The sequence below is a fragment of the Apus apus genome, chromosome 1, assembly GCF_020740795.1.
Source record: "Apus apus isolate bApuApu2 chromosome 1, bApuApu2.pri.cur, whole genome shotgun sequence".
Classification (NCBI taxonomy): domain Eukaryota; kingdom Metazoa; phylum Chordata; class Aves; order Apodiformes; family Apodidae; genus Apus; species Apus apus.
In genome coordinates, this window is record NC_067282.1 from 145970146 (window position 1) to 145995062 (window position 24917).

General features: G+C 45.4%; 1 protein-coding gene across 6 annotated transcripts in view; it reads left to right on the forward strand.

Moving 5' to 3' along the window:
• DENND2A (DENN domain containing 2A) overlaps positions 1-24917 on the forward strand; it is a 62253-nt gene that overhangs the window by 23632 nt on the left and 13704 nt on the right. For 3 of the 6 annotated variants that reach the window (XR_007891644.1, XM_051640521.1, XM_051640499.1), the window contains exons 2-14: positions 2205-2303; positions 3770-4981; positions 6027-6181; positions 9467-9588; positions 11943-12140; positions 14195-14288; positions 15562-15612; positions 18782-18969; positions 19636-19745; positions 19957-20026; positions 20644-20721; positions 21199-21339; positions 23505-23653. Coding sequence is in view for 5 of the 6 variants with exons in the window: in XM_051640521.1 (XP_051496481.1) it covers positions 2233-2303; positions 3770-4981; positions 6027-6181; positions 9467-9588; positions 11943-12140; positions 14195-14288; positions 15562-15612; positions 18782-18969; positions 19636-19745; positions 19957-20026; positions 20644-20721; positions 21199-21339; positions 23505-23653 (2639 nt within the window). In the remaining variant the exon portion in view is untranslated. Of the gene's footprint in view, positions 1-27; positions 90-2204; positions 2304-3769; positions 4982-6026; positions 6182-9466; positions 9589-11942; positions 12141-14194; positions 14289-15561; positions 15613-18781; positions 18970-19635; positions 19746-19956; positions 20027-20643; positions 20722-21198; positions 21340-23504; positions 23654-24917 lie in introns of those variants that run through there. The other 3 variants (XM_051640506.1, XM_051640510.1, XM_051640512.1) reach the window with 3 other exon arrangements.

Sequence of the window (24917 nt, forward strand, 5' to 3'; positions counted from 1 at the left end):
CTGCTTAAGGGTGAAGACGCAGCCATCTGTGTATCTCCTGGGGATGGCTTTACTCCTCTGTGCAGTGTGTGTTGTCAATGGGTGTGTCGGTAGGTACCTCCTGGTTTTTGTCACATTGCAACATCTGGTGTGTTGCTGCTTTGGAAGCTCCTGGCCTGCTCTTTAATCTGCCTAGTGTGAGTTTTGCTTTCTCCTGCCACAAATGTTGGCTTGGGGGGACAGATGTCCCTCTGGCCTTGGCTCCAGGTCATGCCAATCTGCTAATTGCAGTGGTGCTTCTTTCATGGGAGATTCCTTTGCAGCACTCAGCAACTGCTTTGTGCCTTGCTTCTGCTCACCAAGGGCAATGGGTCTGTGCCATCCACTACAGATGAAGAAATGAGTGCACCTCTTATTCTGCATTACCTTCTTTTTGCCCTCTCCCACAGGAGGTAGGTCAGGTGTGTGATTGTGCTGAGCACCAGCATGCATTTGCTCATACCCAGATGTTTGTTTTCAAGGCAGTGTATGTTAAGGGGCTGTTGGAAAAGGCTGAGAGATGGAGTTTCCTGGTGGGGAAGTGGTGTGATCTGATCGAGAAGCTCATCCCAAGTGAACACTTGGTGTGGCAGCCGAGCCACAGGGCCTGCATGTATGCCAGCTTCTGGTGTTTTTATGTTTCTCACCACTAAAGGCAGTGCCAAGGAGCTCTGGCCACTGACCCTGCTGTGCGAGGAGCTAAATGAGCGGGGAGATGCTCCCTGCTCTAGGGACGTTGTAAGCCAAGTGCAGAGCAGCCTCCATTGCTGCTTTGCAGGAATCTGCTTTGGCTGCCTGGGTGAGTCATTCCTTGGCCGGGGACGAGAGTGATCATTAGTTTTTCATTATTCTCAATCCCTAACAGTTAACGGATGGATGAATAGATTTTGTTTCCTTGGGGTGGTGAATTTTCTTGACACTGTTGCAAGGCTGCTCTGTGTCTAGCAGTGAAGTGGGTGTTTGTTCGAGTTACTAACGAGGAAGAGAAGCCAAGGGGGTTTATTGTCTAGGGAAGGAGAGTCCACTAAATGGTTAGCAGTGAGCTGCCCTGAGTGTGTACACATTGAGTTGACCCAGAGTTCACTCCTTGCCTCCGGAACATTGCCAGTGTGGGATAAAGGGAGGGAGAGAAGACTGTGAACAAACAAGACTGGGTTGTTGGTTTTTTATTTTCTTTTTTCCTCTCTCTGCCCAAAATACTTGAACAGTGGAAATGAGCAATCCTTTTGTTCTTTACTGTTTCTGGTGTGGTTTTTATTTTTTTAAAGATGAGAACCTACCGAGGCACTCGGTCTTGTTGCCAAATGCTAGGCACAGTGGGGCAGCATCTGGCAGACCAGCCAAGTGGACAGATTTGAGAGGCTCCAGGTTTTCCAAGTATTGCCTACAGGAGGGTGAGCCTGTTGTCTTTGCAATGCTGGAGAGCAGGCAGACCACCCTGAGAAGTGTGGAGAGATGCTGCTGCAGAGTAACAGAGTAATCCTTTTATTTTTTACTTAATGAGTAAAGTATTGTTGGACAATAAAAAGACGAGTCTGCTGCATTGACTAGAGGGACAGTCTTGCTCCATGAATGCTAGACATCATAAGGCAAACAGATTGACTCGTTTTTGTGACTGATTTATCTTACCCCCACAAGGAGTTGTCCTCTGAAAGCAGATCAGTAGCAGCCTAACATGGCTCACCAGAGGGAAAAGTATAAGGTAACAAGTTACTTCAGTGCAGTGTCTCTTCAGCCCAAACTGTTTTCTGTCCCAGGCTGGGGATATTGTGACAGTGTTGCATGCACAGGGACTGCTTAGGTCATCTGGCCTTAACACACATAATTTTAAAATATTTCTTTTTTTAGTCTTCTGTGAGGAAAAGACCCTAAATCCCCTGAGATTTTGGTGATAATAAAGCCTTCATAAAATGTGTTCCATATTCAAGTCATAGTACAGCAATTGATGCTGTGTCAAAAACCATTTTTGCCTTCAAAACCTGTGAACTTCTTCCTGGGCTTCTGAGGGGTAATGCTATCACCCCTGTTCCCATTTCGCAGAGGAGGAAACCTAGACTGTAATCAGAAAGTTGTCAGGTCTTGTTCCTGGTTCTCTTCTGGATTTTGACAAGAAACGTGTGTGTGCAGAAGGAAGAGCGAAGGATGCTGAGCAGAGAGCAACTCCTCTTCCTTGTGTCTGTTTGCAGGTGACCAGCTGCCCTGCTGTGTGCTGACATGATGACAGCTAGCAAGGTGGCCGAAGTGAGCAGCAAGTCTGAAAACAGTGTCTGCAAGTCTGTTGACAGGTGAGAGTTTTCTGTGTTTCAGTGCCAGGGTGCTTTGCTTGTGTTTATTGTCCCCAACAGAAAGAAGAGCAAAGGAAGGAAACATTCTCTGCTCTACACTGTCCCTCTCTAATCATACATTAAAACACACCCCTGTAGGTCTCGAGTGGTTTCATTGCTGCCTCAGGGCTGTGATGCTGTGCATTTTAGCATCCAGTTAGGCTGATGATATCCTAGATTCACAGTGCTAAAAGAGATCTGCTCCAAGACAAGACTGTTTATGCTGATAGTATATCCCTATCAATGTTTCCCCCACCTGTGCTTGTTATCTTCAACACTGGAGACTCCAGTGACTCCTCAGACAAACCCTGCTGTCCCCCATCATTGCAGGGTTTTCACAGTGTCCAACCTTGGTTTCTGCTGTGCTGTACAGCCACCAGTGGCACTGCGATGCCCTGCTCCCTGGGAAAGGCCATGATGTTTACAGTGTTGCTTCTTAACCAAAGCATGACTTTGTCACTGAGACAGCCAGGAGTTAAGTATCTGTGAGGCTAGGGAAGACCACTACCTGGCTCGGGTCCCCATTCTTCTCAGAAACCCATCCCAGATGCAATTTGCACTACAACTGAGTCTGCAATGGCTGCCAGTGTTGTCTGGAACTTTACTATATTGATAAAGTACCACAATACTGGTATTGTGATATCACACACTTGGAAATCCATAGGCTAAGTGTATTAGGGACTTTTGGTGCAGTTTGGACTCAAACAGTGAAGGTGTTCAACCCTTTGCTCTGCAAATGTTGAATCTGGTGTCTCAGTGGCTATGTCACATGCTCTAGGCCAAGGCAGTGAGCGTGGGTGCATGGGAGCCCAAGCCCACATGAGGCTTGGGATGGTAGGGCCATAGATATGTAATAATAAACATGCAGTCTTTGTGTATTAATATGCATTTGGGGAACATTGAGATAGACTGAAAGAGATCATCTGAGTAGGCAGTAGAGGAATGCCAGCCATATAATTTTCTTCACTGTTTAACAGCAGCAATTTTGCTGTTTGAAAATTGTCCATTTCACATTTATTTGCAGTGAACCTGCTTAATGCCCTGACAGTGTCCAAAACCCTACTGCATGCGCACACACACCCCCCTCCCCCCCAAAATGCCAATGAACCTCTCATTGGTGTCAGCATGCCTGATGTACAAAAAATACCTCTCTCACCTGCCATCTACTTCTGCCACAGAGAAAGTCTTCATTGTAAGTTATATTTTAGTCATAAAGAGAGGATTCTGTGATTCTGTGAGAGCATTGTCTTCTGGCTAGAAGGACCTCTCCCTGAGCATCCTCCCACATAAACCCATCTCCCAAGTGCTTAGTTTGAGCTTACTCTGCTCTTGCCAGCTTTACAAGTAGAGCTTGTGGAACTGATGGACTAAACCAAGGGTGAGCAATGGTGTTTAATGTTTCTTATGTTTTTGTCTTTGGTATGTAGGATCAAGCTTGCAGATACAAACAATACAGCAGCTGTGAAAGAATTAGAAAGACCTTTATGTGGATTTTTGAGTGAGAGGTGTTCTGGAGGTGCCTCTGTCACCCTGGGTTTAACATCTGAAGCTGAACCAGTTTCTTCTGTGGTGAAGAACCCACTGGGAGCTTTGGAGAACTTGATGCTGGATCCGAGGATAGACTGCTTCCAGCAGAACATGCTTAGTCCCAAAATGATCATCAGTGACCCATCTGTGGATCTGAATGTTAAAGAAAACAGTAAAATCATCAGGAGACAGATAGGAGGCACACAGAATATACAGTCACCTGGAAAAATTGGCTTGAGGAATAAGTCCTTCAGCATCAAGGACAAAATATCAGAATGGGAAGGGAAAAAGGAAATGCAATCTGCTCCTCGCAGGGAGGAGGAGCAAGGACTTAAAGAGGAGCAAAAGGTGCCCTGTGTAACGGAGAAGACAAGTGGGGAAGCACTGGTGACTGGGAAAGTGGAGACGAAGAGACTTACAAACTGGGAACTGGAGTGCAAAGGGGCAGGCAAAGAGAATGAGTGGAAAGCAGGAACTCTCAAAGGCGCAGGGCAGGCAGCAGAGCGGAAGGGGGAAGCGCGGAAGGTTGAGGAAGTGGAGTCCAGCCCTGGAAAATGCAAGGAGGTGAAAGGTGGGAAGTGGGAGGTCCATAAGGAGAATCTTTCAGTGCTTAGTCAGGTCAAGAAGCTGGAGCAGGCTTTGAAAGATGGCTCAGCAGAGCTGCAGCCACAGTTGCCCGGTACGTACTATTCCCCCCAGTGCTTGCAGGAGAAGGTAGCACAGGGACACACTGCTTCCGAGGGCCATGAGAGCATATGTGGGAGTGAGCTTAATAAAAGGCTTCTTGGCTTAGACTCTGAAATCAGTGAGCCAATTTTTGGGACTCTAGAAGAGGTAAGAACTTTTCATGCAAAATCTAAGGACTGCACGGTGGAGAATGTGTACACAGAGCCAGGGGTGCCAGAGAAGAAACCTTTTATCAACCCGCTGCCAAAGCCCCGGCGGACTTTCAAACATGAAGGGGAAGAAGACTGGGTGCCAGCAGCTAGGAATAAAAGAAATTTACCCCCTCTGCCATCCATTCCTCCCCCTCCTCTACCCTCTTCTCCTCCCCCATCAGCTGTCAGCAGGAGGCTTTGGAGTGGGAAGCACAAGAACAACGCAGACCACAGGTATTTGGACCGTGTTTGTCAAAGGTGTTGGTCTTGGTGGTGGAGTCCTGCCTTCCCATATCTCTCTAGGAGAGCAGGATCTTCCCTGGTCACTCATAATCCCCAGAGAGCCTTGCTGGCTGTAACTGACACTCTCTGAGAGTGTATGAGTGGCCAGCACAATTTCCCAGGATAACTGAAGGGACAACTCACGGCAGATTTGGGCTTTAAGGTCGCTGTATTACATAGCTTAACCTTCAAGCCCAAAATTGAGAGGTTTGGTTTTGGCTTTTTAGCAGAAAATCTGTTTAATTACAAAATGACTACAGCTGGTCTGGAACAGGGACTGGAATGATAATCTCTAGAGTCTACCGCAACATTTTCACTGTTCATAGTAAATCTATTCCTCTAACTGAATCAGATGTATATATGTTCTTCTGGGGTGCTTTCTGGCCTGTTCTTCCCTCCTACATGATTGTCACACATTTTTGGTGTGGGAAGCATAAAATGCGCATCTGTTTCTAATGCCCTCTGCCTAAACTGTCACCTAAAAATACCTGGCTTGAGTGCAGGAAGGAAACTCAAACTTTCCAGGTTTTTTAGTGGTGGACGCTTACTTGCTTTTACCCTTTCTACCATCCTGCATGTGAGTATAGCTTTCCTGTACTGCTCCAAGAGAGAGCTGATTTTGGGAGGGCCCTTTTCCTGCCAAGGGTGGGATCTGTGCTGTAAATGGGACCTCTCATGGCCTACGGTTCTGTGCCATGTTGCAGGATGTGCCACCTAACACTTGCATCTTCACAGTGTATGATTGCCATGACAACCCAGATTATCTACAGCATCCCCAAAATGCCTCTATTTGTATGGCTGATAAAAATAACCCATCTCAGTGAGACTTTTCCATGCTTTATATGGGATGAGGCTGTGAAACATTCTCTCCTCAGTAATTCATTTTGCCAGCTGTGTGGCATGTTGGAGAAGTGAATTAGCTGTGATTTGGTCCTAAACGCTGGTTAAGTCCATCACTCTCCTCTTTGCTCCTTCTCCCCTCCCATCAATGGTGCAGGAAGTCGTATGAGTTTGAAGACCTGCTGCAGTCATCGTCTGAGAACGGCCGGGTGGATTGGTACGCGCAGACCAAGCTGGCCCTCACACGCACTTTATCTGAGGAGAACGTCTATGAAGACATCCTGGGTAGGAGCTTTGGACAGGACATACTGGGTAGGAGCTTTGGACAGGGAAGGGATTTGACTACTAATGCTGAGTAGCTGAGAAGACTCGTGGTCAACAGGCACTCACTGGAGGTGCTGGATAGAGTGTGTTTGTTATCCAAATGAAAAGCCAAGACACGTTTTACCCCGATTATTGGCAAGTAGGAAGAAAAACGGATGGAATATTTCAAAACTCGTCAGCTTCAAAGATGAACCTGAGGCGTGTGGGAACCAGCTTTTACTTTTTGCTGGCATCTCTCCTCTGTCTTTCCTTTGTTCTGTGGACTAATTCTCACAGCTTTGGTCTGTTCATTGTGGTGAACGTGTCACCACTCAGATAATGCAAACAGTCTGAAAACACAGCCTTTGAAGTCAATTCCACGGTTTTGTGTTTGGCTCCAGGTACCACTGAAATTAAGAAACTAGGTCCCACAATCTTTGAAACTGAGTTTTATTTCATTCTCTGACTTCGATGGTAGATCAATGCTATTTTAAATATTATTTCCTGTAACACAGTCCATTTATATAGTGTTTGATATTGTGAGTTAGATGCCTTTTGTGGAACACAGAATAGAAACATCCCTCTTGAAAAGCCTTAGTAAGTTTCAGTAGCTGAAGGCTGGTACTGTTTAAAGCTCTTGGCTGAGTTTAGCAGAATAGGAAGGGAATAACTGCATCAGCTCTTACATGGCAGCTGTAGTCCTTCAAAGGTGGTCTGTATTGGTCAGCACAGGAGAAGCTGTACTTTCTTAGGAGCAGGCCAGGCATTATTATTTTGAAATGAATAAAATTTGATCATACTTGGTGATAAAGATCTCTCAAAGGAATCATGTTCCTTTGGGATGGATAGCATACAAGGTGATGCCAGTTCATCCTTTTTCACATTTTTTAAGCTGTTGGCCTTCTTCATGGAGCTCGTGCCCTAGTGTTTGCTTTTTTTCCTCTCTTTACTTGAGGGGCAAAAGGAGCAGTGAGTGTCTGAGCAGCTGCTCTTTTGGTTTTGGACTGGTTTTCTTTTGTGTTGGGGCATGGTGGGAGGTCTCAGAAACCACTGAGTAAGGGTCACCTTGTCAGCTGGAATAACATGGATAGCATTACAGACTAGCTGTATAGGCAAATCCATCCATTCAAACACAAGCACACCCCTGTGTCCCAAGCTTGCAGGGGACTCAAATACCAGGCTGAAATTCCTCTGCCCTCCAGCTTTTAGTTGCAAAGATTAAAAGAAAACAAAGTTATGGGTAATTGTCAGCTAATGGGGGATGTTTGTTTTTTTGTTTTCTTGCTGCATACTTAGGCTTTTGCCTGGGAGTCAGTGATCTTTAATTGGTTCCTGCAGTCCTGGTTGTGTTAGCATGGAAGCTTGGGAAAAGGGGTGGACAGGGATAACTCAAAGAAACCTACAGTTCTGTTTTTCACAAGGCCATAGGAAGGTGTAGTCCACAAAACAAACAACATGTGAAAACCACACAAATGGAGGGGGAAGAAAGACTTCAGCTGCAGGACAGTAGTGCTGATCCACAGATAATCATGTGTGTCCATCAGGACGTGCACACACACACATAACCCCGTATGTGTGACTTAAGGGAGGGGATCAGTTATTGGTGGGAGAACCATTCCCTTTTCCAGCAAGTCACAGATTCCCTTCATGCACCATCTTTTTACCCATTCACTATTGCTTACCTGGGATATTGGAAATTGCACTGGGCAGATGGATGACAGGTTTATTTGTCCAAAAGAGGGAAATGGTGTTCCTTCTTCTAGACTGAGGCATACTAGGCGTGCTGCCCAGCAGTTTGAGGATGGGGTAGGCAACAGAATCCAAGCTTGTTCTTCTCTCTCCAATCTATGCAGTTACATGACAGCTAATGTGTATTTTCAGTACTGAAGCATGCCACTGAAATTAGAAAGTGGACCCACGTTAAGGGAAAGGAGCATGTTTGCTGACAAAATGTTCATGCAGACTTGCTTAGCTGGTGCCACACATGCTTATCTTGTCCTCCACAAGCCCACTGCTGTAGTGCTGGTCATCACCAAGGCACAGATAGAAGTCAGTGTTGGAAAATACTTGGGTTTCTGTCCTTGTCTGAAGACTTCAGCTGCATTCCTGCCCTGGCAGGGCACCAGTGAGATCCTACAGCCATTACTGGTCCCCGCTCCAGAGGCCTGCAGCATCAATTACCTCCAGTCTTTGCTCTCAGCCAAGTATTACATGACAGTAAGAGAAAGGCGGTCGCTTCAAGTCCTGTCTGTCCACTGAGATGTCAAGAAGTTATGGCAATGAAGAGAGAAATCTTATAAAAAATAGCCTGTCTGTGCAGACGCTTGGGCTAAACCTTTGACATTGGTTTCTCTTAGATACTTAGACGGAAATGCCATAACCTGCGTTTTCAGAGTTGTGTGTTCTTTTTGAACACACCTGTGTTTGCAGTTCCCAAAGTACTACTGAAGAGTGTGATCAAAGAAGGTCATTGTACCTAATTTTTGGTGTTTAAAAAGCCAGATTCATTGTGTGCCTCGTCTCCAGTATCACTGGACAGAAAGGGACACCTCTGTGTGACCATTCAAGCCTTGTGTTTTTGAGGTGATCCTAAGTAAGAATAAGCTGAGCATTACTTTAGAGGTGTCCCTTGCCCCCCTTCATGGAGAGAGTATCCTGACTGTGGATGGCCTGGATTAGGTGAGGTGAATCCTTCCCTTTTTCTAAAGTGGGGCATGTGAGATTGAGGCAGATGTGTTTGAAAACCTATGTTGTGTGGCAGACAGCCATGTTCATAGAGTAGTTTAAGTCTTTCTGCAGAGTCAGCCTGAGAGCAGTGTGTCCCTTCAGCCACAGTTAAATGGTGACCATAGGTCCCCCTAAACATGGGATTTGAACAGAGAGTAAAGAACCCTTATGGTAGCCTTCAGCTCACAGCTTTATATGGAGGCGATTCTAAACAGAAGACTGGAAATAAGGAAATATAATTATGGACTGATGTGCATGAGGACCTCACAGATCCTCTGAAGACAGAGAAATGAACTTGAGGACTCGCTGCATCTTTTCCATCTGTAGTATCTGTGATACGTTCCTATGGCTGCATATGTCAGTGTCAGGGTTTGGACACTGTCCAGCGAGCAGCTGGACTTGTAGGGCTATGGAGAGAATGAGGCAATTGCAGGAATGCTTGAGAACAGGTCTTTATGTCTGATGTGGGAGGTGGGATAAGGCCAGCAGAGCCCCAAACAGATTTTTATGGCAAACCTCAAGGATTTTCTGCACTTACAGTCTCTTGCTTGTGGCTTTTTGCTGCAGATCCACCATCAAAGGAAAACCCTTATGAAGACATTGAGACCAACAGCCGCTGTTTGGGGAAGAAATGTGTCCTGACCTTCCCAGCATCCCCCACTTCTTCTGTACCCGGGACTCCCACTAAGGTACTTTGATTCAAGTGGCCATCTCTCCTGCTCCAGAAAGTTGTTGGGTGGAATTTTGCCAATTTGACTTTAGCATGTCAGAGTTTTTTCCTTTTTGTCTTTTACACTTGTCACAGTATAGTATGATAAGAGGGTATTTGTTGCCTTCTAGCAAAGTAAAAAGCAGCATTCCCTTCCACAAATGGTTTGTTGGCTGCCACTGTTTTTCACACCAGGGCTACCTTCCTCTGGCAAAGGGGAAGACCTTTTGCTAATAGAGTGGAAGAAACCTCTTCCTGCCCTCAAAGAGGGCATTTAAGTGTTGGGGTAATCAAGCTCTGCAGTCATCTTGGCACAGTGTCAGTGGGCTGTAGAGGGTCTGCCCATGCTGATGCCAGGATGCCTCTGCAGCCCCCTCCCTTGGGATGCCTCTTTTGTTCTCTCCTTGATGAGGCTGATTGCTGGTGATAAACAACAATGCCAGTCACCTGGTGATGGGGGCTGATACTAAAAGAGTGTCTCCAGCAGCAGCACAGCTCACAGCCTGATGCCATATTCTTCCTTGGCAGTGAAACCAAAAGAAGAGGTACAACACTGGTCCGCACCTCTTGCTCAGAGCGCAGGGCTTCCCACAGGCAGCCCTGCTCTCAGCCTTCTGAGCTGTTTTGGTTGTTTCCTGTTGTCTGTTTAGATAGTCCAAGCCTGGAACAGCATGGCTTAGCAACAACTGGGTTCAGAGTGGATAGCAGGGATCCAAACACGGTTTTCCTGACCAAAGGGTTTTCCCATGCTCTCCAAGTGGCAGCTATTATTAGAGCTGTTACCCAACTTTCCAGTGTTTCTTAATGTGTTGCTCTTTTCCAACCAGCTTAATCAGCAGATGAGGTTTCTTTGGATGATTCGACACTTAAAAGTGAAAAGTGTTCTGTGGTTCTCAATCCATTCTTCTTGTTGGTAGTTATGTCTAGAGCATCAAGGGTCTATATATCAGTGTTGGGATGAACCTGATTTCCCTCAGAGAGCTTTGGGATCACCAGTGCAACTTGATTTCCCCCCTTTCCTATGGAAAGTGGTCTGCAGTGTTACACAGAAATGCCTTTCACCATAGATAAGGTTCCCAGTGGGGAGATACTTAGTAAAGAGCTGAATAGGAGTAATTATGTTACACTACAGGGCTTTGGCATCTGAAAGGCATGATCTACATCAGTCAGAAAAGAAGTGCTGCAGTTCTCTTGGCAACTAACAGGTTTGCAACTGCAGTGTGAATCACACTGGAGACCCTGCCCAGGCTAGCGGGTGATGGGGAATGGGTTGGCACAGACTTTCAGTAGTAGCTTGTATCACTAGTGCAGGATGACTTTCCTCAGTGCAGAGGCTCTTCCCAGACTCATTTTAATGTGTGACTTCTCTGTGTGTGGTAAGCGTTTTCTCCTGCCAAACCATCTAGAGACACCTGAGCTAACCCGAATTAATTAATTGGTCTGGCTAATAACTCCGCTGAGTGTGTCTGTTGATGGAGGCAGATCTTTATGCTGCCTCAGCTACAGTGCTGCTGTGGCTTGTTCTGAATTAGCTTGGATACCTTCCCCTCACACCACTTAGTGCCACAGAGATACATCCTCTTGGAGTGCAGATCCAGTGCCCACAAAAAAATAATCTTATCATAACTGCTGGGTAATTCAGTAGGAGAAGACAAAAGGAGTTCATATTGAACATCTTTCTGGTGAGAAGTGGTTTGCCTTTCTTTATATGGAGCTGAGCTTTCTGCTTCTCTGTTTTTGGTTGGAGACTTCAAGAACTTTACACCAGCATTAAGTATCTGCTGTTGTGTTACCGCTCAATTTGAGCTTTGGAGGAAACTAAGTCTCCATAATTGTCTATGATGACATTTCTGGTACCCTCTTCTGAAAGACTTAGTTCTGGCTACTGTCAAAGGCAACCATATTGACAATGATTTTTATCTGGACTCATTGCTTCCCTGTTCTTCCTGACTAGATGCTTCTTATCCCAAATGCTTGTGGTTGGCTGGTTGGTTAGTCTTGTCCTGCTTACAGTTCCAGCCTCCAGATTACACAAGTCTTGGGAGATTTTTTTTCATGCTGGAGCAAGGCTTCTTGGCCAACCTCTGGTATTGCATTTTGGTCTGGAATAAATATGGCATGGTTAAATTGCTGGTCAAGGTAGTCCTGATTGAGCCCAGCGGCTGGGTAAGTTCTTTGTGCGTGCAGAAATCTGTGAGCATTCTCCAAATTTGGGCTGTTTTGACATCTGGGTGGTCTGGCTGCCCCACTGGACTTCCTGCCATGGCAGTGTTAGCAATAAGGCAAAGGTATGTAAGGTGCCGAGATCATTTGTTTCTTCTCCTTCGTTTCCAGTTGCTTTCCAAGCCCATTTTTTTCCGACAAAACTCAGAGCGGCGGAGTTTCAAACTGCCAGACATACGGAAACTGAGCCGTGATGGGACTGGGTCACCATCCAAAATCAGCCCTCCCTCAACCCCCAGCAGTCCAGATGACACCTTCTTCTCCTTGGGAGACCCTCAGAACGGGAAGAGGAAAAGGAAGATTCCCAAGGTAAATCTAGGGCTTTCTTGCTGGGCTGCTTTCAGGCTGGAATGTGAGTGTGAAACAATGTTTTGTTTAAGTTTCCAGTGTGGCATCCCTGCAATATAGCTGTTGTCCTGGCAGTTGACTTGTGTTTAACCCCCTTTCTGCTCAAAGGAGAAGGCTCACAAACATTTCTGCAAGTTTTAAAGACCTTATTTTTCCATCTGAGATACCATATTTGGCCAGAGAGATAAAATAATAAGAAAAAAGAAGCGTTCTAATTTTTTAATAAAAGTTGAAGTTTGTCAGAAGGGGGAAAAAAGTGATTAATGTTTTGCAAAAAATGTATCAAATATTGTTTCCTCTTTAAAAATTGTTTTGCTGGTTAGGACAGTCAGAAATTGTCAGTGTGTTGTGTTGATGTTCCCTCCTGGCAATCTGTGGTTCTTTGCTAGGTCTGGTTCTTGCATTGGCAATTTCTATTTCAAGGTAGGGTGTGATTGTAAATGAACAATGAAAATACTGACATTGGAGTGACAAAAGGAGCTGTCTGTAGTCGTGAACATTTTTTTAAGCAATATTTCCTACATTGTATTTGGATACAGCATGACTCCATTTCAATTTTATTTTCCTTCAGATCTAGCAGGAAGTGTGTTCAGTCCAAATGAGGTTTGGCAGCAGACTATCTATTGAATGTTTCAAAAACACAGTTACTTATCCCAGTCTTTGCAGGACAAGGAGAACCTACCAGGGACTGTCTGTGGTGATTTCTTTTCTGAACCCAGAGTTTTCATTTGGGGAAGAAGGGACATGTTTGTATGTCTTTATTTCCTGGTTGCCAGATTTGTGTTCATGTTTGTATGTTTGATTTCAGAAAGCCCTCTGTGTATACCTCAGCTGTTCAGGAATGAGCCAAAGGCTACAAATGTCTAGGTTTTTCTTTCCCAGTATGCCTACACATCTGTGCATGTGCTTGATCTCTATCAGTGTGTTCACACATACTTTTATGTCAGCTGAAGGGAAGATTACAAGTATATATTTACCAGGCAGTGCCAATGAGCAGTCTTGCAGAGCAAGCTTAGAACTCACATTTACTATGCCAGTGGCACAATCAACTTAAGACTTGAGCTGGGCAGCTGGGTGGAGGCTGCACTTCCACATCACCTGCCTCTTACTTAAATATTTGAACTCAGAGTTCCTTGACCAAGTATGTGTTGGGCCTGTATTACTTTTAGCTTTCAGGACATACATGTAGGGATCCTAGACTTCCTGGAATAAATCTGGATGCTGTGGCCATGTCCTGCTTCTCCTACCTGGGACCTTGACAAGGAGGCACCTCTGGTTGTGGAGGCTTGGGGAAGTCTGGCATGGTCCTTCTGCATCTCTGCTCCCCTTCAGGGGACCAATAGGGAGACCTGAGGCACTGAATGAGTCACTAAGTCCAGCTATGCCCAACACTGAAATCTTCTCTCTCCCGGTCAGCTGGGAGGCCAGGGGTTAAAGTACTTGCAAAACAAACCACTAGGATAAAGCACTTCAGCATTCTTGTCTCCCACTGATCTCAATTTCTTCAGCATTCCTTTTATTATGTTTCCTCCGTGCTTGATATGAAGGCTTTTCCAGCACATGCTACAACAGATGTTAAAGGCATAATGGCATGACAGTTTGCTGTCATGCTCCTCCAGCCACTTTTCTGCTCCCAAACCTGCAGGCCAGGCCAGGCTCCCAAGGGACTCTCTGGTGCTTCTTGAAGCATGGACCACAGTATGGAGAGGCCCAGATGAACTCGTATGACCACACAATGTGGAAGTGCATAGAGGCCTGGCCTTTCCTCAGGGCTTGTTGCCTTGGGCTCCTGCCATGCCAGCCTGACTCTGCTGCTTCTGTACCAGAGTGAGCAGGTACCATTGGCAGCGCAGGTGCAGGTTGATGAGCAAGGTTGATGAGCAAGGTTGATGCTGGTAATTGTCAGTGCTAGGCCATCAAGGCCAGGGTTGGGAAACAGAGGAGTTGGCATGAAATTCTTGCTTGCTTGCCTGGGGAGAAAAATAACCTTCTTTGTTTGTGTGTTTGCTGAGCAGCTTGTGTTGAAAATCAATGCCATTTATGAGGCACGAAGGGGAAAGAAACGTGTCAAGAGACTGTCGCAGTCTACAGAGAGCAATTCAGGGAAAGGTAAAAGAGCTTTGAATCATCATACATCCAAGACTCTTTGGGGACTTGTTCAGGCTGCCTTAGTGATTTATGCAACATTTTCTTCTTCCAGGCCAGGGTGACACTGAGTTGGGGCTTCCATCTTTTTGTTTGGGAAGATAAAAACCGCTCCTCTGCCCAAAAGACTTTGATTAAAATAGAACATTTTGGGGTTTTCTTGCTTCATTTTCATTCCATAGCTTTACATGATAACCTTACAGGTCGCACCAAAAATGTCCCCCCCTTTTTGATGTTTATTTCTGGGACAGGCTGGAAGCTTTGGAGAGGAATGTTCTGTCCAAAGAGACTGATTTGTTGAGATCCAAATATTTTGCAGGAATGTGTCACTTCAGTGAACTGTCCAATGGAAGACAGCAGATTTTGAAACAATCCTGGTTCCTTCAGCATCCCAGTAAACAAATAGCCTTAGTTGGGAATCAGGCTTTCTAGATTTGACTGTAGGACCATCTCCACCATAGCAAGATTGAGACTTTCAGCCTCCCACTGTTAATTGCCAGAAGCATTCAGGTACTTCAGAGCAATTACTTCTAAACATTTAATCTCTGTAAAACTTAAAATTAGGTCTTTCCAACACAGTATTTTTTTTCCAAAACACCCTAGTTTCCAGCAAGAGGTGACCACCAGCTCTGTTTGTTTCCCACAATTTCTTGTTACTGTTTATCCTATTTTATATAGGATAAACACCCACAGAGGGGATGAGTGTGTTTATATGAACCTCAGGGAAACCTCTCAGACTTGTCTCTGCATATTTTTTTTATACCCCTCTCTGAAGCATCTAAGGCACCATTGCCAAAAATGGGCTACAGGATTATATAGACCTTGAGTCTGATTCAGTCTGGCAGTTTTTTATTTGTTTGTTTGCTTGTTTTTATCCCTTGTCCCGCAAACTACTGCATATTAATCAGTATTTTGTCTTGGTGTTGTGCTTATACAGTTGGATAAAATATTGCTCTGGTGTTTTATTATGCAACTCTTTTGGCTGTGCAAAATTGGCTTGGTTGTTGTTGTTGTTGTTGTTTTATGTTTATTATTCCCTGAATGAATGAGAAGATACCAAGGTTGGAAAGCTAAATGTCTGTGGGTATGTGCACCCTTGAAAAGAACAAGGCCCTTGGGATCTATACTGTCTTCCCTCTGGAGTTGCCAGGCCTGGTTTTTTTCATGCCAGGGGTAAGAAGTGTGCAGTTATAAATAGGCTTTACTTTAATTCATCTTCCCCTTTCTTTTTTTCTAGTTACAGATGAAAACAGTGAATCAGACAGTGATTCTGAAGAGAAGCTGAAAGGTAAGGACAGGTGTGAAGAGAAAAAATGGCTCATAATAAACTGTACTCTGAGATCCTGGGTCAAGTTCTCTCCTCTGTGTTCTGCTTTTGGAGAAGGAGCTTGTTTCCATTCAGAACACGATGAGAAAACAACTCAATACTGCACAGGAAAATCCATGGGCAGAGGACAGTGGGAGTCCAAAACAAACAGCTGTTCAAATTCCCATCAAAGCTCTTTGGACTGACTTTCCTAGGAGATAGCTTGGACACTGAAATTACCGTGTGGTTTTTCTAAGTACACAGTCACAGATGTGGGACCAAGCTGACAGAAGCAGCATTGCATGGGACAGGGTGTTCAGAATCCCCACTACACGTTTACTAGGGGAGAAGAACCACCAGCCAGACTGGCTAGCGAGGAAAACAGAATTGCACTGCTTGATTTATTGCTAGTTAAAATCTTCAGCATTGGCTGAGTTTGGATAAAGTGCTGCATTGCTTGCTCCATGCCAGCATTGACTCTACAATACTCTGCTGAAACCTTCTTGTGCTGGTGGTTAGCCCTGTAACACACTGGTGGCATTACAGTCTTTTGGGAGTTTATATGGCAAATTCAAAATGCCGGCAAAGTTAGAATGCAAGATGGAAACTCCCTTCAATGCCAAAGTTTCCTGAGTCACATGCAGACGTGATCTGAGCAGCAGGGCAGTTCCCAAGCTGAAAAGACAGGCATAAGCAGCAGTTCCCACTCTGTTTTAACCGTAGTGTGTTGTGCTCAGGAGTGTTCGTCCTTACTCTCCCTTCAGGTTTTTAGAACAGTAACCTCAGACTGAGTTCCTTCTTGTGAGCACAGCTTCCTACACAAGAACTACCATATATGCACTTGCTTTGCTCTGCACTGGGGAATCTTCTATCTGTACTGCTGTTTTAGCAAGATCAAGCTGAAAATGGCTGCCACTACCCACCCCTTGACAGGTTCCTAGGCTATCCTGGAGGCAGGGAGAGAGGATTTGCACCCAGATGGCACAGAAATGATATTCACAACTGTCTTGAAACATGATGTTTTGAAATATAGTCCCTGTTCAGATGTAGCTGAGAAAAACAGTGTACATGTGTCCAGGAACGTTGCCATAGTGAATCATGTGCTGGGTTTCTCTCTAGCCTCTGTAGATCTGCAGTTAGGAACTGTCTATAGAGGGGATGGTGGAGGTCTCGTAAGGTCACCTCAAATCCAACGGCACTGGACTCGGAACAATATCCAGATCCACATCTGGATCTGAGTGACTGTGCAGGTCTACGTAACTGTGAACGGGAGCTCTGCCACTTGCTGTTTGCTCTAGCTACACCTGTAATTAGCTTTATGCCTTGTTGAACTGTCTACTTCCTTTTTTTAAATAGGAAGGTGAGTTTCTTTAGCAAGTCTCTTTTACCTGGAACTTCTGATTTTGTGTGTTTTACTTAACAGACCAAACACACCAGCCAGTTTCCTCTGCTTAGCAAGTCACTACGTATGAGACACAGTAAATCAGAGAGCAATCATCAGACTGCATGTCAGAGCCATAAGAGCTGACTATTGGAAAGGAAAAATTTTGGAAACTCTGCCATGATGACAGAAATACAATCCTAGAATATAAGCAGTGCTTGAGAGAGCTTTTCAGAAGCACTCAGTATTGCTGTGACACTGCTTCCTAGGATGGTCTGGGTTGAAAGGGACCTTAAAGATCTAGTTCCAGCCCCACTGCCGTGGGAAGGGACACCTCCCACTAGACCAGGTTGCTCAAAGCCCCATCCAACCTGGCCTTGAACACTTCTGGGGATGGGGCATCCACAGCTTCTCTGGGCAGCCTGTTCCAGTGTCTCACCATCCTCACAATAAAGAATTTCCTCCTGAAGTTTAACCTAAATCTGTCCTCTTCCATCCTAAGGCCATTACCCCTTGTCATATTGATAAGTCCCTGGTGAAACAGAAAACACTTCTGAAACCTTTTGAAGAACTGCAGCCTTAGAGCAAATAGCATAATAAGGGATGAGATAAAGGAGTCTCAGCCATCTTTCCAGGGCTTGAACTGTCCAGGGATTGCTGCACTCTCTGATTTAAGAGGCACCTCATGATTGCTTTAAATTATATTGTGTGGAGTAGTCCACAAGTGGCGCAGCTTTACGAGACAAAAGGTCAAGAGCCTGTCCTGAAGTATATACCATCTTTCAGGAAGCCTTGTCTCCCAAGCAGACAACTTACGTATTTGGAATTCCCACTGTATCCCTTTGGTCGTTGTTTCTGTCAAAAACGTTGCATTGCCACCCGCAGTCACAAAAAGCACAGTTGTGAGAATGTGCTGTAATCTCTGCTTGTAGTTAATTCTTTCTTTCTTTTGTAGTAGGGCTAAGGGAGACATCATGCAGATTTAATTTGGGATGAAACTCTAAAACAAAGCAGGGGGGTGGTCTTAGGGAATCTCATCTGGTCTCTTCTCAGCAAGCAGCTTTTCATTACTTTCCATGTTGGAATGTTTATTGTCCCACAGCTCATGTGTGTTGCAGTTACAGCTTGCTTGGCAGTTTTTCTTGTTTTCCCATTGTCTTGGGTTAACTTGTAGAAACATGGTCCTGAGAGATCAGTTTTAGGCACAGGAAGGACTGGCATGAGCCAGCCTTTTTGATTTGCACCACTTTACATGTTTCTTTGTTGTTGGCCTGCAACTCAGCCTGTGTCACTGAAGCTGGGAGTCCCCAGCATTACTCAGCCAGTGCAGCCCTAGCCTGACCCAAGTGCTGGTCTTGTAAAACCATGGGGATCCCTATCCACAGCCTCCTCTGAGCAGAGGTTATCAATCACCTAACTGTGCTGGCTTTGAAAGGTGCATAAGTGAATGCTAGGATGAGTGCCTAGGCATTATCTGGTATACCATGTCCCATATGGATGTCTTCAGCTGTAAAAGCAATCCATGAAAACCTGCTGCTGCCAAAGCTCTTCAGGGTGATGGCACTCAACAAGATTACGTCCCATCTCTGTTGATATTTATAGAGCAGCTTCCAAATGGTTCCCACCTCCTAGTCAGCCACTGACAAAGGAAATGCAGTGAGGTGGTTTCAAGTTTATCCAAAAGTCTCCATAAAGCACTGTTGCTGCTCTGTGCAATGAGCACAGAGTCAAAGAGCACAAAATCACAACCTCTGATCTTTTCCTTCGTAGCTCACAGCCAGCGCCTGGTGCACGTGAAATCTCGCCTGAAGCAAACCCCTCGGTACCAAACCTTGGAACGGGACTTGATTGAATATCAAGAGAGGCAGCTGTTTGAATACTTTGTCGTGGTGTCACTGCACAAGAAGCAGGCTGGGGCTGCCTACGTCCCTGAGGTTACCCAGCAGTTCCCATTGAAGGTGTGGTGCCTGTCTGGAAGGTCTGGCTGGCGTGTCTCAGATTGCATGATGCACTTGACACAGCTTCTCTCTTGACGGCACATTACATCAGTAACCTCTCTGCTGTGTCGGTGCTCAGTGAGACTGGAGATAGAGGGGCTGCAGTCACCCCCTGAGAATTGTCATGGTACTCCTTGCTGTTGAGTCGCTGATTTAGATCTTTGGCTACCCTTGGCTATGACTGTTATGTAGCTATTCCCTTTCTCCCCTCTTTCTCTTAGAGAAAACTGACACTTGTGAGAAGACACAGCTTTCACCAATGGTCTAGCTTAAAATGGGGAACAAGGACTGGAAGAAACACAGCCAGTGTGACAGTGTGTTTATAAATGGGATGTAACCAGAGCTCCCCTCAGACTTCAGTTACACTTGCTGGAAGATGTGTCCCAGCTTAGAGGCACAATATAGCAGGGGCAGGTGTGGCAGATGCAGGGCTTGGTGGAGTTGGGGGCACAGAGTTACTTTAAGATATCTGAAGATTAGGTGAGCCAGAATCACAGAAATTTTAATATCTTCCAGGCAGAAGCTTAGCCTCTGTCATCACCTCTTCATTTGTCACAGGAAAAATATTTGAAGTCATTCCATCCCCACATGACTAATTGGAAACATTCCTTCTCTCCATTCTGCTAGCTCGAGCGCTCGTTCAAATTCATGCGCGAGGCAGAAGATCAGTTGAAAGCTATTCCCCAGTTCTGCTTCCCTGATGCAAAGGACTGGGCCCCCATCCATCAGTTTGCCAGGTAAGTGCTGTCCTTTGTATCCTGATTCATGAGAAACAGATTTATATACCAAGCTAATTAAATATGAAAGCTGTTACGGTAGATGATTGGGCAGAGCCCTGAGAGAGTTGTATGGGGAATGCAAAAACATAGTGGGTTTCTTTGGTTTGTATGTCAGAGACTTCTAATGTGGGTGATGGGTGTTTTGTCACTTTGGTTTCTCTTTCTGCAGTGAGACATTCTCATTTGTCCTGACGGGGGAAGATGGAAGCAGGCGATTTGGATACTGTAGGAGGCTGCTGGTAATTACCCCTGTTGTTTTTTTTTCCTAGAGATGCATCCTTCTGTGGGGTTGGTGTTGCTGGCACCCATTCTGGAAAGTGGAAAGCTGCTGGTCTTCTCTTTCAGTGTGGAAAGAAAGAACAGCAGCAGAGCAGCTTTTCTCTCCTCTGCTCTGCTCGGTGCCAAAGTTGCTGTCTGAGTACCATCCTCCATTCCAGGCATATCTCTTTTGCCTTGTCCTTACACCAGTGCTTAACATGACCATGAACTGTTGTTTCACCACTAAACTGAAGATAGGGCTTGTTTCCCTTAGGTTCAGGTAGCCGCTAAACAGTTGTCTAAACCTGTGCTGGTCCTGTAGGCTTGGAGTTGTTTCTGTAGAACAGTCTGCCCTGCCCTAGTCATCTCACTTAAGAAAGCTGGAATCACACTGTGGATGTGCCCATTTCTCCCCACTGTTTCTAGCTTACCAAGGCTTGAGCCAGTTCTAAGATATTGTTATGAGCAGCATTCTGTCAAATGTCTGCTAGTTTCTGAGCTGCAGAACTGAATGACCGGTCACTCTACCTCTTCAGTAGTTACAATTCTGATGTTTTCTTGTTGTTTTGTGTGTGTGTATTTGCATTTGTATTGAAAGCCCAGTGGGAAAGGGAAGCGCCTCCCAGAAGTTTACTGCATTGTGAGTCGTCTTGGATGCTTCAATCTCTTCTCTAAGGTAAGGGGGCAGAGAGAGATTTTGTGCTGTAGGCCAAGAGGGACCTGAAGGTGAAGTCAGCACCACAAGAATAGGGATCAGGGAAGCTGATGGCTGAAGAAAGGGCCTGAAATGGTGTTGGGAAGGCAACTGATGCTAATTCCAGAATCTAGCAAAAGCATAGTTAAAAGGAAGACTAGACTGTCAGTTACTGCTTTCTGCCTTCAGCAGGACTACCAGAACAGAAGCACTGAGAGACTGAAAGATGAAATCCTGACTCCAAGGGTGGTGGGGGAGTTTTAAATTGTAAGCTCTCCATTGACCTCACTGGAGCTGGGTTTCCTTGCTGAAGGAAATTAAGGATCTTTAATTGCACCTTTTGCCTTCTTCCTTATGATTCAAGGCTCCATGTAGATTCTGGATTAAGAGGAGAATGTAGAAGCTGGTGCATCCTCCTCCTGATTTCCATGTTTTTCTCTCTTTATGCTTTTATTTCAGATCTTGGATGAGGTTGAGAAGAGACGGGGCATTTCCCCTGCCTTGGTGCAGCCTCTCATGAGGAGTGTCATGGAGGCACCTTTTCCAGCTTTGGGCCGGACAATAACAGTCAAGAACTTCTTGCCAGGCTCAGGAACAGAGGTAAAGACACCAGCCTAGAGAGAGGGAGACTTAGGCCAGCAAATGGTTCAGGACTGGTGACTGGAAGTTGGGACTGTGACACTGGGGATCTTCAAGGACAGATTGTCTGCCAACAGTGTGGGGAAGCTAGGGAATAAAATAGGGGACTGGAGGGGATGGCATGGAAACTTCAATGACCTCAGAAGCAAAAGGGAAATTGTGTTAAAAATTAATCTAAGGACACAGTCATGATAGTATGTCAAAATGGAAAAGGGCATTGGCCTTGAGGCCAAGTGCCACAGACTGGCAGGCCCTGTGCTGCACAGGACATGACCTGGGATCTACTGGAGCCCCACCCCCAACTTCCTGAAGACAGGATTCATAGAACGTGCTTGAGCATCCTTAATAGAGAACCACTATTTGTGTGGGACAGGGCACGGAGTTCTGGTAAAAAAATACCTGAAACCACATGAGGATGAGGTTTGCAGCCTTTCAGAAAGGAACTTTCAGAGTCTGGAGGTGAGGGTAGGTGTTGCATTTCCCACAGTGTGATGTGAGAACAGTGGGAGGGTTTTAAGAGTGCAGAGCTTTTGTGAGTAGCTTTGAAGGACTGAGGGAGAGTGGAAGGAGCCAAACTGAACATAGTCATGGCCATGCTTCCTTTTGGCCATGGTATGCCTTGAATGTGAGAGAGAGGTAAGTGAGTTAATAGAGTTTGTGTCTGAGGGCTCTCAGCATAGCCCTACATGATGGCATTCTGCTCAACCAAACTGAAAACAGTCCAAACTAAATGAAGTTACTGCAGAGCCTGTGCATAGCTGGTTGAAAATCTGCACTTGAGGAGCAGAATCCCGATGGTGTGCTGTCAGACTGTGAGAATGTTTTGGTTATTTTCTTTCTAGGATCCTTAATGGTCATGAATTATCTGGTTGATGGCATAAACGCCACATTACACAATGGGTAGATGACAGCATTGGGGTGGGTTACAGGCACTTTGGAGAATAAGGGATTAAAATTCAAAATGACCTTGCAAAATTGAAGGTTTGGTCTGAAATTCAGTGTGGACAAGAGCAAAATGCTGGGAAGAAGAACAGAGCACGGAAGTAACTGAGTGAGCAGCAGTACTTCAGAAAAGGATCTAGTTGGTATAGTGGGCCATAAATTGACCAGGAGTAACAGTATGGTATTATTTAGACTAACTCCTGTGTTGTGAAAGAAAGTGAAGAGATGAATAATAAATAAAAGCAATTTTTCTGATTCCCAGCATTGGTGGAAATTTATTTAGAGTATCATTTTCCAAAAAGCACAAAGAGTAAGAGAAGGCCCCAGAAAAGTAGTTCCACTTACTAAGTGGTTTAGAAAATACAGGTGAAGCTTGAGAAAATGGTTTGCTTAATATAGAAAACAAAAGACAAAGGAAGACATGTGATAATAACCTTTCAATATACAAGAGGCTTCCTACAGAGGGGGGTGACCAGTTGCTCTGTGTGTATACTGAGAGTAAGACAACAAATAGTTGAAGTAATTTGCCACAGACATATTTCAGCTGCAGGCTTGGTATTGGTAAGGTTAGTTCAGAACTTGAGTAATTTTCCTGTGGGATTTATGAAATATGTGGTGTTGGAATCTTTCAAGAACAATGTAGATAAGCATCTGTCTAGGATAAGTAGTATGAAGTGCTAAGGTCCTGTGATAGGAATTATTTAAGTAGATAAGAACAAAATAAAATGCCCAAAGGCTGCTCTTTTCTTTAACTGATAGAAAAAGTGTATAGTCAGTAGGTTAGGCATCCAGATTCTTGCTGTAAAAATAAATCGTAATTGCAAAAGTCAGAGTGCAAATCTGAAAGGCTCCATGCCATTCTGTTGCCTGAAAGCCAGAAAGCCTGGAAACCACTCCTAGCTGGACACAAACTAGTTTTCCTCCTTAACGAAACTCTCCCTGTCCTCAGTCCAGTGGGGAAAACTTGTGGTTGGTCTCATGCTGTGCCCATTGGAGTGGACTCTGGATGGTCTTCAGTTTCATCTGGAAGAAGGATTTGTGGGAGACAGCACCAGGAAAGGCTGTTTGAGGGCTCAGCGCTGTGCGGCGTTCCCCGGCAGTCAGTATTGCTCGTTAGCTGTCCCTGCTTGCCACAGCATGGGTGGATGGTGAGAGGTGACCTCTGGTCTTTTTCTCTCCAACAGGTCATCGAACTGCGGCGGCCTCTTGACTCCAGGCTTGAGCATGTTGATTTTGAGTCCTTATTCACATCCCTCAGCGTGCGGCACCTGAGCAGAGTCTTCGCCTCCCTGCTTCTGGAAAGGAGGGTGATCTTTGTCGCAGACAAGCTCAGGTACCCTTTTGCATTTCCTTGAACAAAATGCTGCCAAGGAAGGAAGTCAGAGAAGGCTGCAGCAACTGATCTCTCTACCTTGTGCTTATTTACTTTTGCTCTTTTCCACCTTCTTTTCTGATGTGAGCAGGGCTGTACTTCCCAGGCCATACACTGTAATTTCACCCTGCAGGTTGCAAAAGCATGCTGCATCTTGTTCCCAAGGAGAACCAAATTCCCTTTCCTCCAGATGGTTTTAGAGCAGAGGCCTGGTCCTAAGTAAATGAAACCTTTCCTTTTGCTCCATGATGCTGCAGTGTTCCCCACTGAGCTGAGCTGGAGTTTCCAAGGATCAAGCCTCAGGCAGAGATCACTGACCCTCCTGGGTTGTTCCCTGGTGTCACAAGATCTTAAATCTTCAGCTTCTATTTTAGTATTGTTTCTTAGAGATTTTTCTTGTGAGAGGTGAAAGTAAAGGATGCAATGAGGGGGAATGAGACAGAGGGCTTTCCCTCTATTGTTTTGAATCTGCTCAATTTCTGGTTTTAGGGGGATTTTTTGTTATTTTTGTTCACTCTCCTAAATTTTGAAAGTGGGCCCAGGCTTCTTTAAGATCTTGTGCAGCTGGTGGCTGGCGGCTCTCCAGCCCTTGAAGCACTTGAGGATTCAGAGAGGAGAGTTCGCCAAGGCTGGGGAAAGAAAAGCTGCCTGGATGAGTAATGACACTTAGGAGCATGCTCAGGTTTCAGGAGTGTACAGTGCCCCTAAGCTGTCTCTTTTCACAACTTCCAGCCAGCAGGATGCAGCTCTGGGACTGAGCACTGGGGAAAAGGATGGGGAGGCCCCTTCTACAGCAAAGTTAAGGGAAGAATTCATCCTGCAGGGATCTGGGGCTTTTTGCTGGCAGAGCTCAGGCAGTCTCATCACAGGAACAGGAAGGCTGGAGAGAGGGAAGCTGCAGCATCCAGGCAGAATGGGCTGCTTGCAGGTTTTGTCAGCTGTCTTGGGTGAGAGAGAGGAAGATTTGCTTCTTTATCATCATGGGTACATGGAAAAAAAACTGGGGGTACTAGTGGATGAAAAGCTGGACCCAAGTCACCAATATGCAGTTGCAGCCCAGAAAGCCAACCACATCCTGGGCTGCATCAAAAGAAGTGTAGCCAGCAGGGCCAGTGAGGTGATTCTTCCCCTCTACTCTGCCCTGGTGAGACCTCACCTGAAGTACTGCATCCAGCTTTGGAGTCCCCAACACAAGAAAGATGTGGACCTGTTGGAGTGTGTCCAG